At 29.7% G+C, this 14,788-nt stretch overlaps 1 protein-coding gene across 11 annotated transcripts in view; it reads left to right on the plus strand.

Moving 5' to 3' along the window:
- Positions 1–14,788, plus strand: part of LOC127284512 (homeodomain-interacting protein kinase 2) — a 47,516-nt gene that overhangs the window by 22,116 nt on the left and 10,612 nt on the right. For 4 of the 11 annotated variants that reach the window (XM_051309979.1, XM_051309980.1, XM_051309975.1 and 1 more), the window contains 16 exons: positions 2,260–2,583; positions 6,259–6,606; positions 7,452–7,544; positions 7,728–7,946; positions 8,217–8,589; positions 8,665–8,882; positions 8,976–9,299; positions 9,367–9,546; positions 9,619–9,765; positions 9,851–10,015; positions 10,313–10,749; positions 11,794–11,883; positions 12,654–12,923; positions 13,024–13,183; positions 13,392–13,579; positions 14,424–14,744. In XM_051309979.1, the coding sequence (XP_051165936.1) occupies positions 2,263–2,583; positions 6,259–6,606; positions 7,452–7,544; positions 7,728–7,946; positions 8,217–8,589; positions 8,665–8,882; positions 8,976–9,299; positions 9,367–9,546; positions 9,619–9,765; positions 9,851–10,015; positions 10,313–10,749; positions 11,794–11,883; positions 12,654–12,923; positions 13,024–13,183; positions 13,392–13,579; positions 14,424–14,744 (3,854 nt within the window). In that variant the 5' untranslated portion in view covers positions 2,260–2,262. The remainder of the gene's footprint in view (positions 1–2,259; positions 2,584–6,258; positions 6,607–7,451; positions 7,545–7,727; positions 7,947–8,216; positions 8,590–8,664; positions 8,883–8,975; positions 9,300–9,366; positions 9,547–9,618; positions 9,766–9,850; positions 10,016–10,312; positions 10,750–11,793; positions 11,884–12,653; positions 12,924–13,023; positions 13,184–13,391; positions 13,580–14,423; positions 14,745–14,788) is intronic. The other 7 variants (XM_051309976.1, XM_051309977.1, XM_051309982.1 and 4 more) reach the window with 5 other exon arrangements.

Here is a 14,788-nt window from a genome sequence, read left to right on the forward strand (position 1 = left end):
ATGTAGATAAGAAGTGAAATTCACGATTAAGCGTCTTTCACACCATCGACCCGTGGTGTTTCTTTTTTCTTTTTTTTTTTTTCTTTTTTTTTTCATGCGTTCTCATTGAGCTCAGTGAATCTTTTACAGAGTAATTTTTCAGTTCGATGCTTCTCTCGACTCGATAATTCCATTTCCTGTGGTTTTTTACACTGTTTGAAAACCTCTATAATCTTACCCACGCAAAAAGAATCTACTTAATTAATGATAAAATGAAATTACATTATTTTAATATACGAGTCTTGAATTATACTTTCTACGTTTCATATATGCGATAAATTTATATATTCTAATTTGAGAAAAGGTTCCACTTAGCAATTAATTTTAATTCTTGTTCAATTTTCTTTGCCTTTTTTAGAATTTATATTTAAAAGAAATTTTTATTAATTTTTGATTATTAAATAATTTTTGTAATTTACATTTTCTACAACAAAACTGAAAAAAAAATTTCTACTCGTCTATTATGTAATTATCACTATTGTCGTGGAGGAAAATTAACTCATTTATGTTTCAGTTATAGTTTTAGTTTCTTTGAATTGGTTCAAATTATTTTAAAAACACGTTCAATGTTTTGTAGAACTAATTTTCCTTGTTTTTTTTTTTTCTTTACTTTTCTTTTTCATTTCTTTTTTTTCATATGTTTTTTTGTCTCTACCATTTTTTTTTCTTTTAAAAAAGAGATATGTATATGCAAAAGATATTAAAAGTAATTTTAGAACTGGATATAAAGTTACCAGGAAAAAAGTGATTTCTTCGCCAACTTTAATAATCACAATCAGAGAGTTTGGAATATTAAATGACGCAAATGTCGTGTTTTTCTTTTTTCTTTCTTTCTTTTTCTTTTTTGAATATAAAACTTATAAAGGTGTCGTATTAGGGCATCAACAGTCGTAATTTATAGCATAAGTAGATCGTCAATGCACTATTTCTGACGAGGAACTATAATTAGAGCAGGTCATGCAAGTCTGCTTATGTATATGATGAGGCGAAGAAAGATAAACTAGAGGAAAAAAATAATAAATCATTTAATTCTTTTGTTTATTCATTCATTTTTTTTTAAAATTTTTGTACTCGAAAATTGTGAATTTATAATTTGGAAAAAATTCCGAAAAATTGGTGATGAAAAAAAAAGTTGTGGTCAATTTAAATTTTCATCGTTATGATCGATTTATATATAGACAGACCAGAGAAGCTTATTTCTCGCATGTCGAAGCACATTTTAGGCCAAGTCAGTTTACTGAATTCCATTGCTTTTCTCGCATCGCGCAAGACATTTACCAAGTTTGCCGAGACGAAAATTTATCGGAACATCGAATAGCACACGTATATACCATGGAATTGTAGTTGAACAAAGAACTTTAAATCTTGATACTTAATGAAAGAGGCTTCCAGCGTAAGCTGGCTTTTCAGTTGGGAACTGAAGCTTATATTAATGTTTTACTGGCAGACAGTCTTCAGAATTTTTTTTTTTTAATGCCAAATATCCTCTTATGACTGAATTTATTATGTAATCATTAATTTAAACTATTTTTTGTTGAAAAAATATTTCCGTGTAGTTTATGATTAAAAAAATATATTTTCATGTAAATTATAAGAAATAAAATTTTATTTTTGGATTGAAAAAATATATCCGACTTGGAAAAATTAAAATTTTAAAAATTGAAAGAGAAAATATTTTCAAAATTTTTGTTCCTGAGGGATTCTTTTTCTCTCGAGGTTAGTAAATCTCGACTGAATAAATCCCTGGGAGGAGATATGAAGGAAGTTCAATCTACCTTGACGGAGATGAGCATTGCAGTGCTTAATGAAGTTACAAGATTAGCGCTTGCCGGAAAATGGTGGATGGTACATTAATAACATGAAAACAGAAAGGTGGTATCACTTATAAGGGGCAAAAAAAAGTTTCCTTCCACCCGAATTCGATTTTACTTTCTCAATTAGTATTTATTTTCTTTTTTTTTTAATAATATCAACTTATAAATTAGTATTAATTTTATTAATAAATTTTGGTAAATTTAATAAAATGGATTATTTATAATTTAGTGAAATTAAGCGGAGAATTTAGAATGCATCAAAATAGAGATCTTAAAAGTGAGAGTATAATTATTTTCTTTTTTTAGAAGATTTATTTTCAAGGAAAGGAGATTTTATTATTATTATATATTTATCTAGTTTTATCTATGCAGGAAATATCTAATGGTTTCTATTTTTGTTTTACAGGGAATGTGTGACATGTTCATCCAAACTCAACAGACGAGCAGCGTCAACAGCAGCAGCGGCAGCAACATTGCTCACCATCACAGCAAAAAGCGCAAGTTGGATTACAACGTGAGCCAACCAGTCATCCAACACGCATTGGTCCAATCGACCAGCGATTACCAATTGGACAATCCTGGTTTGCAACGGTATTCCGTAAGCGGTACCAACACTGCTTTTAATTCGCTGCACAATAATGCGCTGCAAAAGAGCAGTCCCATCCAACAATCCTTGGTGCGCACTTCGACGATCAAACTTCTAGATTCGTACCAACGTTGCGGTCAGAAGGTAATAATGATTTTCTTCATTGCAGGATAAATAAATCAATAATTATTATATCATGGAATCATAGAAATGCCATGGAAACCAATTTATTTAACATTTTTCATAAACCTGAAGTCCGCAACGTTTTTAAAAACGAAAAATTAAAATAGAATGATTTTTTCAAGTCATTTTAGTACTAATTTTGATTTGCACAAACTTTAAAGAAATTAATTTTTTTATTGAAACCAGTTACCTCCGAATAACTTTAATTTTATGCCAAAGTAATATATATTATCTAATTATTTTTTCGTATTCGTTTATAAAAACGTTGCGGACTTCAGTTTCATCATTTCTCCATATTTGTCTTAAATTTCAATTTGTCCGAAATTAACTGAAAGTCCTTAGTTTTCAAATGACAGAAACTAAAATTAAATTTGTGAAAGAGGCGTTTCCTTATCGATAATATTTAACGTTTCCTAAATGTTGGAGTCTATTTTTAAATTTTTATTAACAGTAATTCCAATTTTTTCTGTAATTTTTCATTTTTAATTTAATGAATTATAGTAATGGAATTTATTTTCATTTAATTGACGTTTTCTTCTAATTATTTGTTGGAATTTCTAATTTCAGGGTGTCTAACGGTCAGTGAAAAGTCAGGGAATTTCAGAAAATTTCATTCAAAGTCAGGGAAATTTCTTTCTACAAAAATTAAATTTTTTTGTAAATTAAAAAATTTTTTAATCTAAAAAAACTTGAATGGTTTTTATTAACATTTGTTACTACCATTAGAAATTAATTTATTGTTAAATATTTTAGTAACCATATTTTTGTCCAAAGAAAGCAGAAATAAGGTTATTAAAAAATCAGGGAAAAATCAAAAAATATGAGGGAGGAGTCAGGGAATTTTTTTCTCAATCCTTGTTAGACACCCTGAATTTTATTGTTTTTATTAATAATTTCTTTTATTTCCTGGATTTAAAAAATTTTTAATTTAATTTGGATATTTTCGCATTATTATTATTTTTTATAATTATGAAGAATTTTTAAAATAAGATATAATGAATTTTTAGGAAAATAAAAATTATATTTAATTAAATAAATTAGCTAAATAACAAAATAACAATGAAAATTATTCGAGATTTTCTAGATTCCATTTTAACGCCTTTTTGTATTTTGAAATAATCGCAAAAACTACTTTCATAACTAAAAGTAAAAGGAGCATTATATAAAACTGAAAATAATTAACAAAAATGTTAGTATTTTAAAGTAATAATTTCCTAAAGTTAGAATTTTAAAAAAAAAATTGGAAAGCTTCAAACAGAACTTGAAGATTAAATAAAATAACGAATCATATTTAGAAATATTAAATTAAATTAGAAAAAAAGTAGAATTTATTATCTATTAAATAAAAAATTTTACCTACAAGATATGAAATTTATTTCGAGGTAATTACAGATTTATCTCTATTTTTTTTCTACATTGATGAAAATACCGAGAACTTAAGCAATTGAAATTTCAGGCCAATGTGTATGACGCGAATTGCAATAAAAGTTTATTTATTTAGTAATATACATGGAATGAGTTTGGCGTCTTTAATAGAGCGTCATGATTATTACAGTAGGATTGAATAGAAATACGTGCCTCTGATTACACAAGGTCGTAAAAAAAAAAGCTGCTGAAACTTAAAACGAAAGAGCTCCGCGCAGTCGACCTTTACTTACGTTTACATACAATGAGCTCAGCTGCAGATTGACCCTCTCGAATCGTTACGTCTATATCCTATATTGGATGTTGATGTTCCATTTTTGTTAGCTCCGCTAAACAAGCTGGAAAAAGATGGAAAAAAAAGAGAGAGAAGCACTTGAAATGCAGAAAGAAATCCACTGAAAAACTTCGGTTCAATGTGAATATGAGGCTTTTCAAGCGAAATAGAGAAAATTCAATATCTATTTTTGTTTTTTAAAATTCTTTCACCTTTTTTTTCTCATTCAAATATATTGTATGTATTTTTAAAGGAATTTTTGTATTTTTTAAAAGAGATTGAGATATTTTCACATTAACAATTTTTTTCAAAATGTTCATCTATTTTTGAATTCAAAGCCTTTCAATTTTATTATAAATTTGAAATTATTGTAATTTAAATAAAAAAATTTTTTTTTTTGCCTATTTGAGACAAAAATGTTTTTGTTATATAAAGCAATTGAAGAAGAGAACATTTATTTGAAAATTGTGATTAAAGATGTTAAATTCATTTGAAATTCTCGAAATTGCTTACGTGACTTGAACTAGTTAGATCCTTTTAAGGCTTCTAATCTATATAACATTAATCAAGTCTCGAGTATAATTTACTTGTTGTTTATTAGATATATCAGACAATTGGTTATATACTTGAAAATCAGTTTGAGATTTAAAATAATGATTAATAATGAAATAATAAAATTGAAAGTTTGTGAGGTATTATTTTTGAAATATTAATAAATTTAGAAAAAAAAAAATAATTGACTGATATAAAATTTATATACACCCATATGAATAATAATTTTCTCTAACTAATATATAATGTTTATCATTTGCTTTAATTTTTCAAGGATGTGTGCTATTTTAAAATAACATTTGTTATCGTACAGAGCCAAGGAATTAATGAACCAGATAACAAAAAAATGATACTTGATATTTTTATATTTCAATTTTTGAATAAATTATAAATTTTTGTCGATTTTTATATTTACATTTAACAGTTATTATTTTCTTATAAAAAGAAAAAAAAATAATTAAAATAATAGAAATATATTAATTTAATACTTGTCTTCTATGAAATCAGTTCAGTCTCGAAATATAAACTAAATATCAATTTATTAAAATTCTCGATAAGTGTAATCAGCCTTAGTTTATAATTATTTTCAAATATCATTTATCTTGAATTTAAAAAATTTCCACTTAAATTTGTAACAGTTGGCAAAATATTTGAAAACGATAATGAAATAATTTTGTTCGTGAAAGAAAAAAAAAAAAATTGATTACTTTTTTTTTATTATGATAAGAAAAGAGAGATTAGAGTATTAAATGCGTAATTCAATTGTTTTAAATAAAATAAATAGAAAGTGTATTTTGAAGAAAAAAAAAAAAAAATCTATAGAGATGGTTCTCTTACTTCCATATTATAGATATGTGTGAACATAAATTTATTGCAAGTTTCCTAGAGACAGATAGCCACACTTATATTTTATATTGAGTGTAGAGATAAGTCCTACAGCTGTTATAGTAGCAGATTATTGATTCCAGTCAAGGCTTCGTTTTCATATTTCATATACTCAGATACAGTTTGATGCTCAGGGATTTTCATTGCACACGATACATGACTCCCGGAAGTTCATACTGTCAGTCTGTTGCTGAAGACCTGTGTGCGAATAACCGCTCACTTTCTTTGAACGACAAAAAAAAAAAATCCTGTCATTTAGAAATAAGACAAAAGAAGTATTTTTTTCGTTAAAAAAGAAAAAAATGTGATATTTCTCTATTTTTTGATTCGTATTATGCCAGAGTCTTGTTTTATCATGAGGCTGTTTATCAAAAATTCTGTCATTTGGAGAAATTTGATGTAATTATCTTTTCATTTAATTTCCAGGATATTTATTATTTATCACTTTCAATTTTTTTTTTTTAATCAGGAAATTAAATAAAAATTATGACTTTTTGCAGAGGAAATCTTGGTCGAGGGAGGGTAATGGTGAAGACTTGGCGGTTCATACCGCCAATACAAACAACACGACAGGTAACACTGTAGTCTCTCAGCATCACACTCAGCAACAACAGCAGCAGCAACAACAACAGCAACAACAACAACAGCTGCAGCAACAACAACAGCACAAACAGCCAAGCACAATGACGTCACATAATAAACAAGTGACAAATACGACAAATGGTGGTGGTGGTGGCAGCAATCCACAAGGTGATGGAGATTATCAGCTGGTGCAGCACGAGGTTCTTTTCTCTATGACCAACCAGTACGAAGTCCTCGAATTTCTTGGTAGAGGCACGTTTGGCCAAGTGAGTGTCTCGATAATATTTTTTAATCACAACAATTTATAGATAAATTTTCTCAGCTTTATTAAAAAAAAAACATATTTCTTTTTCTTCGTAGAGAAAACATTTCATATATTCAGTTTATCTCAAAAAGCAATTTTAATTTACATACTTTACATTTTTCCTCGTTTTTCGAAATGAAAGCTATGTAAAATGAAATGAAGATAATTAATTAATGTTAATTATGAATTCACACAGTAGTAATGTAAATTTTCATTAACTTTAATATAAAATATTTATAATTTTCATTTTTTCGATAATTAGTTATGTTTCTCATTTTATAATTTCAGAAATATGAAATTTATATAAAATTAATTTTGGAAATACCTATTTATATTTTAGATATAGAAAACTTATTCACTTCTGATAATAATAATGAAAATTTACAAACTTGTTAAAATTGTTCCTGAAAAAATGGAAACTTATTAGAGAAGATAATTAAAATTTAAAAAAAATTAACTGCCAGCATGTTGAGACTCGAGAATATTTTTTCACATAAATATTCGCTTGTTTAATAATTACACATGCAAGATAAAATAAAAAGAACTCTGAACCATTAGACGGTTGGATTTGTAAAATCGTTTTTACTGATATGTGTTCTACAAAAAAAAAAAAAAAAGAAATTCATAAAATCACAATAATTTCTATTTTTAAATCAAGATTAAAAGCGAGGCAATTTTTTTTCATTTTTTTTTTTTTTATCACAAATAATTGTTCTTTTCACCATCACTTTAAACAAAGAATGAATACATTTTAAACAAAGAATGAAATTTTTTTTTTACAAATATTGAAAATTTTCTATTATTCAGGTCGTGAAATGTTGGAAGAAAGGAACGAATGAGATAGTTGCAATCAAAATTCTAAAAAATCATCCTTCCTATGCGCGCCAAGGTCAAATTGAGGTAAGAAATTTTTATTTCTCGGCATAAAAATAGTTTTGCATTTTTTAAAATATTCACGAATTTTGTTTTTTTAAAATTATAGTTGTGAAAATTGAAAAAAAATGTGACTAATAAAAATTTGTTAATTCTTCTGAATATTAATAATAATGTTCTCATTTCTTTTGTTTGCAATTTTTCTTAAAGGTCTCCATCCTGTCACGACTGAGTCAGGAAAATGCGGATGAGTTCAACTTTGTGCGTGCCTATGAATGTTTTCAGCACAAGTCGCACACTTGTTTGGTATTTGAAATGTTAGAGCAGAACCTCTATGATTTTCTCAAGCAGAACAAATTTTCCCCTTTACCATTAAAGTACATCAGGCCAATCCTTCAACAAGTTCTTACTGCATTGCTCAAGCTCAAGGTAGGCGTTTTGTCTCTTCATTCTCTATAAAGACTTTCATATTTTATGAGAATAGTAATTATTATTATTTTAATTAATATTGATTTTTGGTTTATAATAAATAATAATATTTCGAATGTCATTGTTTAATTTTTAATTCGGAAAAATTTTTAAAGAAATTTTAATGAAAAATATTATTTTGTTTGATCAAAGAAACAAGTATTTTTTTTTTGGTTAAATAAAAATAAATATGTCTAGGAATAATTTCGTAATGTTTTTTTTTATTTGCAGCAATTGGGTTTAATACACGCGGACCTCAAACCGGAAAACATCATGTTAGTTGATCCAGTACGACAGCCTTATCGTGTGAAAGTAATTGATTTTGGCTCGGCATCTCACGTATCAAAAGCCATTTGTAATACTTACCTGCAATCGCGATACTACCGCGCGCCCGAAATCATTCTTGGACTTCCATTTTGTGAAGCGATAGATATGTGGTCGCTCGGTTGTGTCGTGGCAGAATTATTTTTGGGCTGGCCTTTATATCCAGGTAGTTCGGAGTACGATCAAATTCGCTACATCAGTCAAACGCAAGGCCTACCAACTGAGCATATGCTCACAAACGCTAGTAAAACAATTAAATTCTTCTACAGGGACCAGGAAAGTAAGTTATCAATAGAATTTTTAATTTTCAAATTTTTGATTTGAAAAAAAAAATTGTAATTTTCTTTTCATTTAGGTACGTATCCATTCTGGCGATTAAAAACACCAGAGGAACATGAAGCGGAAACGGGTATCAAGTCAAAGGAAGCGAGAAAGTACATCTTTAATTGTCTGGACGATATTGGTCAGGTAAATGTGCCGACCGATTTGGAGGGCGGTGAACTTCTTGCAGAGAAGGCTGATAGGAGAGAGTTCATTGATCTTTTGAAGAGGATGCTCACTATGGACCAGGTAGTAATACCTAATTCATTATCTTTGGCAACTTTTTTTTTTCTCTTCGTGTAAAAAAAAGAGTTGATAACATAATCATTGGGTTTTTTTTAATAGGAGCGTCGAATAACACCTGGAGAGGCATTGAATCATGCATTTGTGACATTGGCACACTTGATGGATTATGCGCATTGTAACAATGTAAAGGCCTCTGTACAAATGATGGAGGTGTGCAGGCGAGCCGGTGATTTCACCGCGAGTCCAGCGCATCATCAAGCACCACCTGCACCTCAACCAGCACCACCGACTTCTTTGGTCGCTAATTTTGTACCAACGACAAATGGCAGCGCCGTTACATTAACTTTTAATAATCAATTGAGCAATCAAGTGCAGAGACTAGTTCGGGAACATCGCACTGCGCAAAATGGATACGATAATTTGGTAATTGTTATTACTTGAGTAAAAATTTAAAAATTTCTTAATTCTAATTGAAATTATTATTTTACAGTATCAAATATACAGCAACAGTAGCCGTCGAGCAACACAGTACAGTGGTTCGTCGAGTGGATCGAATGGCGGCAGGAGTGGAGTTCACGATTTCCCCCATCAACTCGTGTCGGGAATTCTTTGTCCACCTCCTGGTTACCAAACGATGCCTAGTCCAGCTAAACACGTTGTTGTTGCACAGGTTAATAAAAATAGTTTTCTTTTTTTTTATAAATCATATTGACGATTTTCTTATTATTTTTATTAATTTTAGCCGCCGCAAGCACAACAGGCGCCGTTACAGATTCAGCCTTCAATTATATCTCAGCAAGCAGTCGCTGCTGCTGCAGCTGCTGCTCAACAACAATATGCTGCAGTTCCTGTTTCAATGGTTGAAACCGGTCGTCAAATGTTATTAACCGTAAGTACAGAATTTAACAATTATTCCTTTTTAAATAAAATAATTTTAAAATTAAAAGATTAATAATTTTAAAAAAAATAATCAGAATGCTGTGCAGACATCTTGGCCTGGTGGCAGTAGACAAATGGCAGCAATTGTGCCGTCCTGGCAACAATTGCCACCACAACATGCAACCATTCAACAACCTCTTCTCAGTGATGCTGGTGACTGGGGACGACCTCTCATTGTTGATAGTTCCGCTATTTTACAGGTACGATTACTTTCACATTTCATTAAAAAAAAAAATCCTTAACGCAAATATCTCATCTCTAGCCTCAAGGTGGAAAAAAAATCTCACTTGTATCCTAGCTCTGAGAAGATCATTGACATCCTTTTCCTGCATTAAGTAGTTAATCCTTTCCTTAATATATTTCAAAGCCGATTCCATAATTATATTTTCTTTCAAATTATTTTCCGAATATTAAATTTATTTTATGAAATCGGTAAAATTAAATTAGGGGAAAAAAAAGTGACAAATAAATTAATCTCATTTTTGTTTTTGGGGAAGGATCAGAGGCCAGTGTTCCCCGTAACGGAAGTCTATAACGCTAGTACTTTAGTTGAACATCCATCGCAAAATTGGGGTAAACGCAGTGTGACAAAACATCATCAACATCATCTCGCTGTGCCTCAACAATCGCAACATAGGCACGAGCATAAAAAAGAAACACAACAATTGAGTCCAGTGAAAAAGCGTGTTAAGGAAAGTACTCCGCCAAGTAATATGAGACGACATTCGCCAACAAATGGTCATTGGTCTCAACAGCCGCCAGTTTCTCAGTCACATCATTATTCAACAAAACACAACAGCAATCATAACGCCAGTAATGAACATCAACAAGTCTCTTATGCCAGACAGCAAACTATTACCATTCACGACACACCTTCGCCTGCTGTTTCTGTTATCACAATCAGCGACAGCGAAGACGAATCTCCTGGTAAATGGTAAGAAAACATTTTCTTTTTCTACACTCCTTCATCGGCCAATTTCGAAACAATAAATCCAATGTTTCCTGTTATTTTTTAATCAAATTTTCTTCAAATGTCTCTTTAAATTATGTTCTTAGAATTTTTTTTAGACTTTATATTTTCACTCATTTTTAATTTATTAGTGATTTTCCTTTAATTTCTTCAACTTTTCTGGTTTGTCGAATAAATCGACATCATTTCTGATCTCGCATTATTACCCTGAATTAAATATTGTTTGATTTTTTCTTTCAATTGAATTTTTGGGAAAAATTATTCAATCTTTTTATTGAAATAACTAATTTAAATTGTGTTTTTGTGTTTAATTGGAACGATTTAAATCGGATTTTTCATTGTGATTCATGTTAAATAATTTATTGTCTAGTAAACAGAATGTGAAAAATTCATTATGAATAATAATAATAATCATTGTATTTAACTTCAAATTAATCCACAAAATCATATTCAAACAAATAACAATATTTTTTTTTATTGCTTTTAATAAAATTCATAAAATTACACAAAAATTTATTGATTTAAACAACTAGGCAAAATATTATACGTGTATCACAAAATTTGTAAAAGTAGCCGTAATTTTTTGTTCCATTTGCTAAAAATAATATTTAAAAAAAAAAATATTTTTTTCTTAATTTTTGATGTTTTCAGCTTTTTTAGATGGTAAAAGAATTAATTGTGCTCAGAAAAAAATGATTTTTCTATATTCTGAAAATTCTTGCCTCAAAAGGTATTGAAAAAATTTTGTTAATCAAATTTTTATTATAAACAAAGTTAATAACAAATAAAACAATTTTTTTGAAATAAAATAATTCGTCTCGCGTAAAATTATAATCAGTAAATGAAAAGTAAATGAAAAGTAAATGAAAAATAAATTTAAAAAAAAATAACTTGAATATTAAAAACTGAATTGATTTAAATGAAAAAAAAAAGAAATAAAGTAAGCCGCATTTGATTAAAATAAATTTTGAAATTCTCCTCGTATCATATCGTAAATATAATTGACAGCTGCGGAGATCGCCAGTGCGGAGCCTGTCAAAGTTTGGCACCTCGCCTGTCTGGCGATGGACGTCCTGTCCGCGAGGAAGTCATTCGAAGGTACATTGAAACAATAAACCGGAAGCACACTAAAGCACCCCTATTGGTTCATTGTTTTTTCGTATGGATCTGCTCTCAAAAACAATTCGGCTCTTCTCATAATATAAACACGCATATATATATATTTAAAAAAACACATTATATAAGTGTATTTTTTGTTTCTTGTCACGTAACATTCCAATTCGCAAATTTAACAAATTTTCACTTCACACCCTCCGTTCGCAAAGTTAATCATTCTCTTTTTCTTTTCTTACAAAAAATGAGCAGACCATTTTTTTAACTCACCGTGAAATTCTTCGCAGGATGCAAAACAAAAAATAAAAAGCTTATTAATTGTTGTTTGCTTGATTAGGTTTTCTGGTTGTGGAGCTTGGCGTGAGATATGTTTCACCTAACTAACAACTCAATAACCCCCTCCACCCCCTTTTTTTTTTTTGTTTCAAGCATTGCCTCATCCATGATCGTTTGCGACAAATCTACAGCGATTTTTTTTTTTGACCCATTATTTGTGAGAATTTGGCAAAAATAATTTTACTGAAAAAGTATTATGAAATTAGTTCTGAATTTTATACAAAATAAGTTGTTTTAAATCTCACAAAATTAGATGTAAGATTATTTCATTTTCGTTGTAGGAATTATTTTTTTTGTCGCATTCGAGAATCTTTAATGTTTTAATGTCTTTTTTTTTACTTGGGAAAATGTTCGTTTATTTATTTTTTTAAAATTTTATATTGTTATTGATAAATGTGATTTTATTTTTCGATGTGCAGCACACAATCGACACCAAGAATTGTACAGAATACACAACCAACTCATTCCACGAGTCACTTGCATATCAATGGACACAGCAGTTCGCATTCTTCGTCGTCACAACGGGCGCAACGAAAAAATGTTATCAGCTGTGTGACAGTGGGAGACAGCGATGGAGAAGGAAGTCCAGGTCGAGCCAATGCTCATTTGTATCAACATTTGCCACAGCATCATCATCCACAATCGACACAACACATTAAACATGAGCCTCAACCACAACATCACATCAGGTAAATGATTAATTTTTATTTAAAACGAAATTATTTAAAATTTTTGAAGATTCAATTTTTTTCATATAGCTAATTAATAATTAATTATTTTTCATTTTAGTTCGGGCTACTCTTCACAATCACAGAAAAAGCGTTTGTTGGCGAAAGTTCAGTCTGAATACAATATGATAAACGTTGCAACAAAACCAGAACCTGGTGTTGAGTACATAACTCCTCATCCCTGTCACGCACCTGCTTGCAAGGAACCACCAACTTATCAGGTATGTTAAGCGAAATTTAAAAATTACCTATTAATTTTTCTCAAAATTTTCTTCAACTAGGGTTAATAATTGTCGGTTACTTCTATTTGTTTTTCAAATTAACAGAGAAATGTGTTTTATAGTTTAGTTATTTTTTTTAAAATAAACTTTGCATAGATAATGTTTGTTTTAAAATGATGATGTATGAGTATTTTTTTTTTCTTTACAGTATGTGACGACGAGCACTGCTCATCCTCATCTACAGGAGCAGCATATTGTTTATACCACCGGGGCTGATAAGCGAGTGTCTTGGCCTACAAAACGATCTGACTATAAACACGAATACGTACAGCCACCGGTTGCACATTCGCGGGACCATCAAAAATGGGCTGTGGCCAATTCAGTCCACCAATACAGGTGAGAAGTCGTTAATTAGCATGCTTATTATCCAATTATAATAATAGAATTTTAGAATAAAAAAAAATAGAAAACAATCTAATAGTTTAATGGAATAGAAAAAATAGAAATCAATAGTAAAAGAAAAGATAGTTGTAATATCAGATAAAAATACAAAAAAGAAAGCATGGTGTGATTCTTTAGAGATTTTAATTATTATTTTGCACGTGTATAGATTTTATAGTTTATTATCGATTGACAAGTGCCAGATTTAAAAAATTACTTGGCTCATGGCACTTAAATATTAGTTTGAAATTATTAATATTTTAATCTAGAAAATGTAATTTATTGAGCGTTGCATTATTTCTAAATTTTTATTTTGAAATTGAGAGAAATTAGATTTTATTGCAATTGCGTAAAATAATTAATTACTATTATTTTTTTCCAATGTAGTTTATATAAAGGGTAGTACAAAATTGGAAATTATTAGTCAGCTATCAATGCAATTATATTCTTTCACTATAAAAATTCGTATTTATTTATTTACGACGATTTATTAGAGGTCAAAAATATTTATTTATTTTTCTTATTTTTTAAACTTTATTCATTCTAATCTTCATTAAATCAAATTCTTTTCCATAATAATAATAATTATGATGGATAATTTCCAGTTTCTTTAAAAAAAAAATTTTGGAGAATCACCCATGTAACATTCATAGGCATGAATATTGAAAAACAAAAATTTAATTTAATTATATTGAAAAAAAACGAGAGAAGGAGGGAAAGAAATATAGTTGAAAGCATGAAAAGTGTATAATCGGGAAATGGTTTTTTTTTTTTTTTGTTTGTTTCTTGGGAACTGTAGGCAGAGCCAGGTGGTGGGTTCATCGGTGCATCCGAGTCATAGCCACAGTCATCATGGGCATCCAGCCCATCTGAGTCCTGGGGGTGGAGGTGGAGGCCGAAGTCCCACTGGAGGTCCCGTTGTTGGAAGTGCCCAACATCTGGGACAACCACTTTACCAAGAGTACACGCATGTGCGCTCGAGGGCCCATCCCGTGCCTCCCCCAGTTTATGTAACCGCTGCGCCTTCACAGGCTCCATCCGCTATCCAGCAACAACAAGTGCCCACCTATCAGGGATTTACACCCGGGTGGGTACCTAGACACCTAGTTGATGCATGCATGTGTGTACCATTTATTATATTACCTATTCTATATTATTTAGTAA

This window comes from Leptopilina boulardi, unplaced genomic scaffold (assembly GCF_019393585.1).
Source record: "Leptopilina boulardi isolate dan_hultmark-lab unplaced genomic scaffold, ZJU_Lbou_2.1 LbouV2_325, whole genome shotgun sequence".
In the NCBI taxonomy this organism is placed as follows: Eukaryota; Metazoa; Arthropoda; class Insecta; order Hymenoptera; family Figitidae; genus Leptopilina; species Leptopilina boulardi.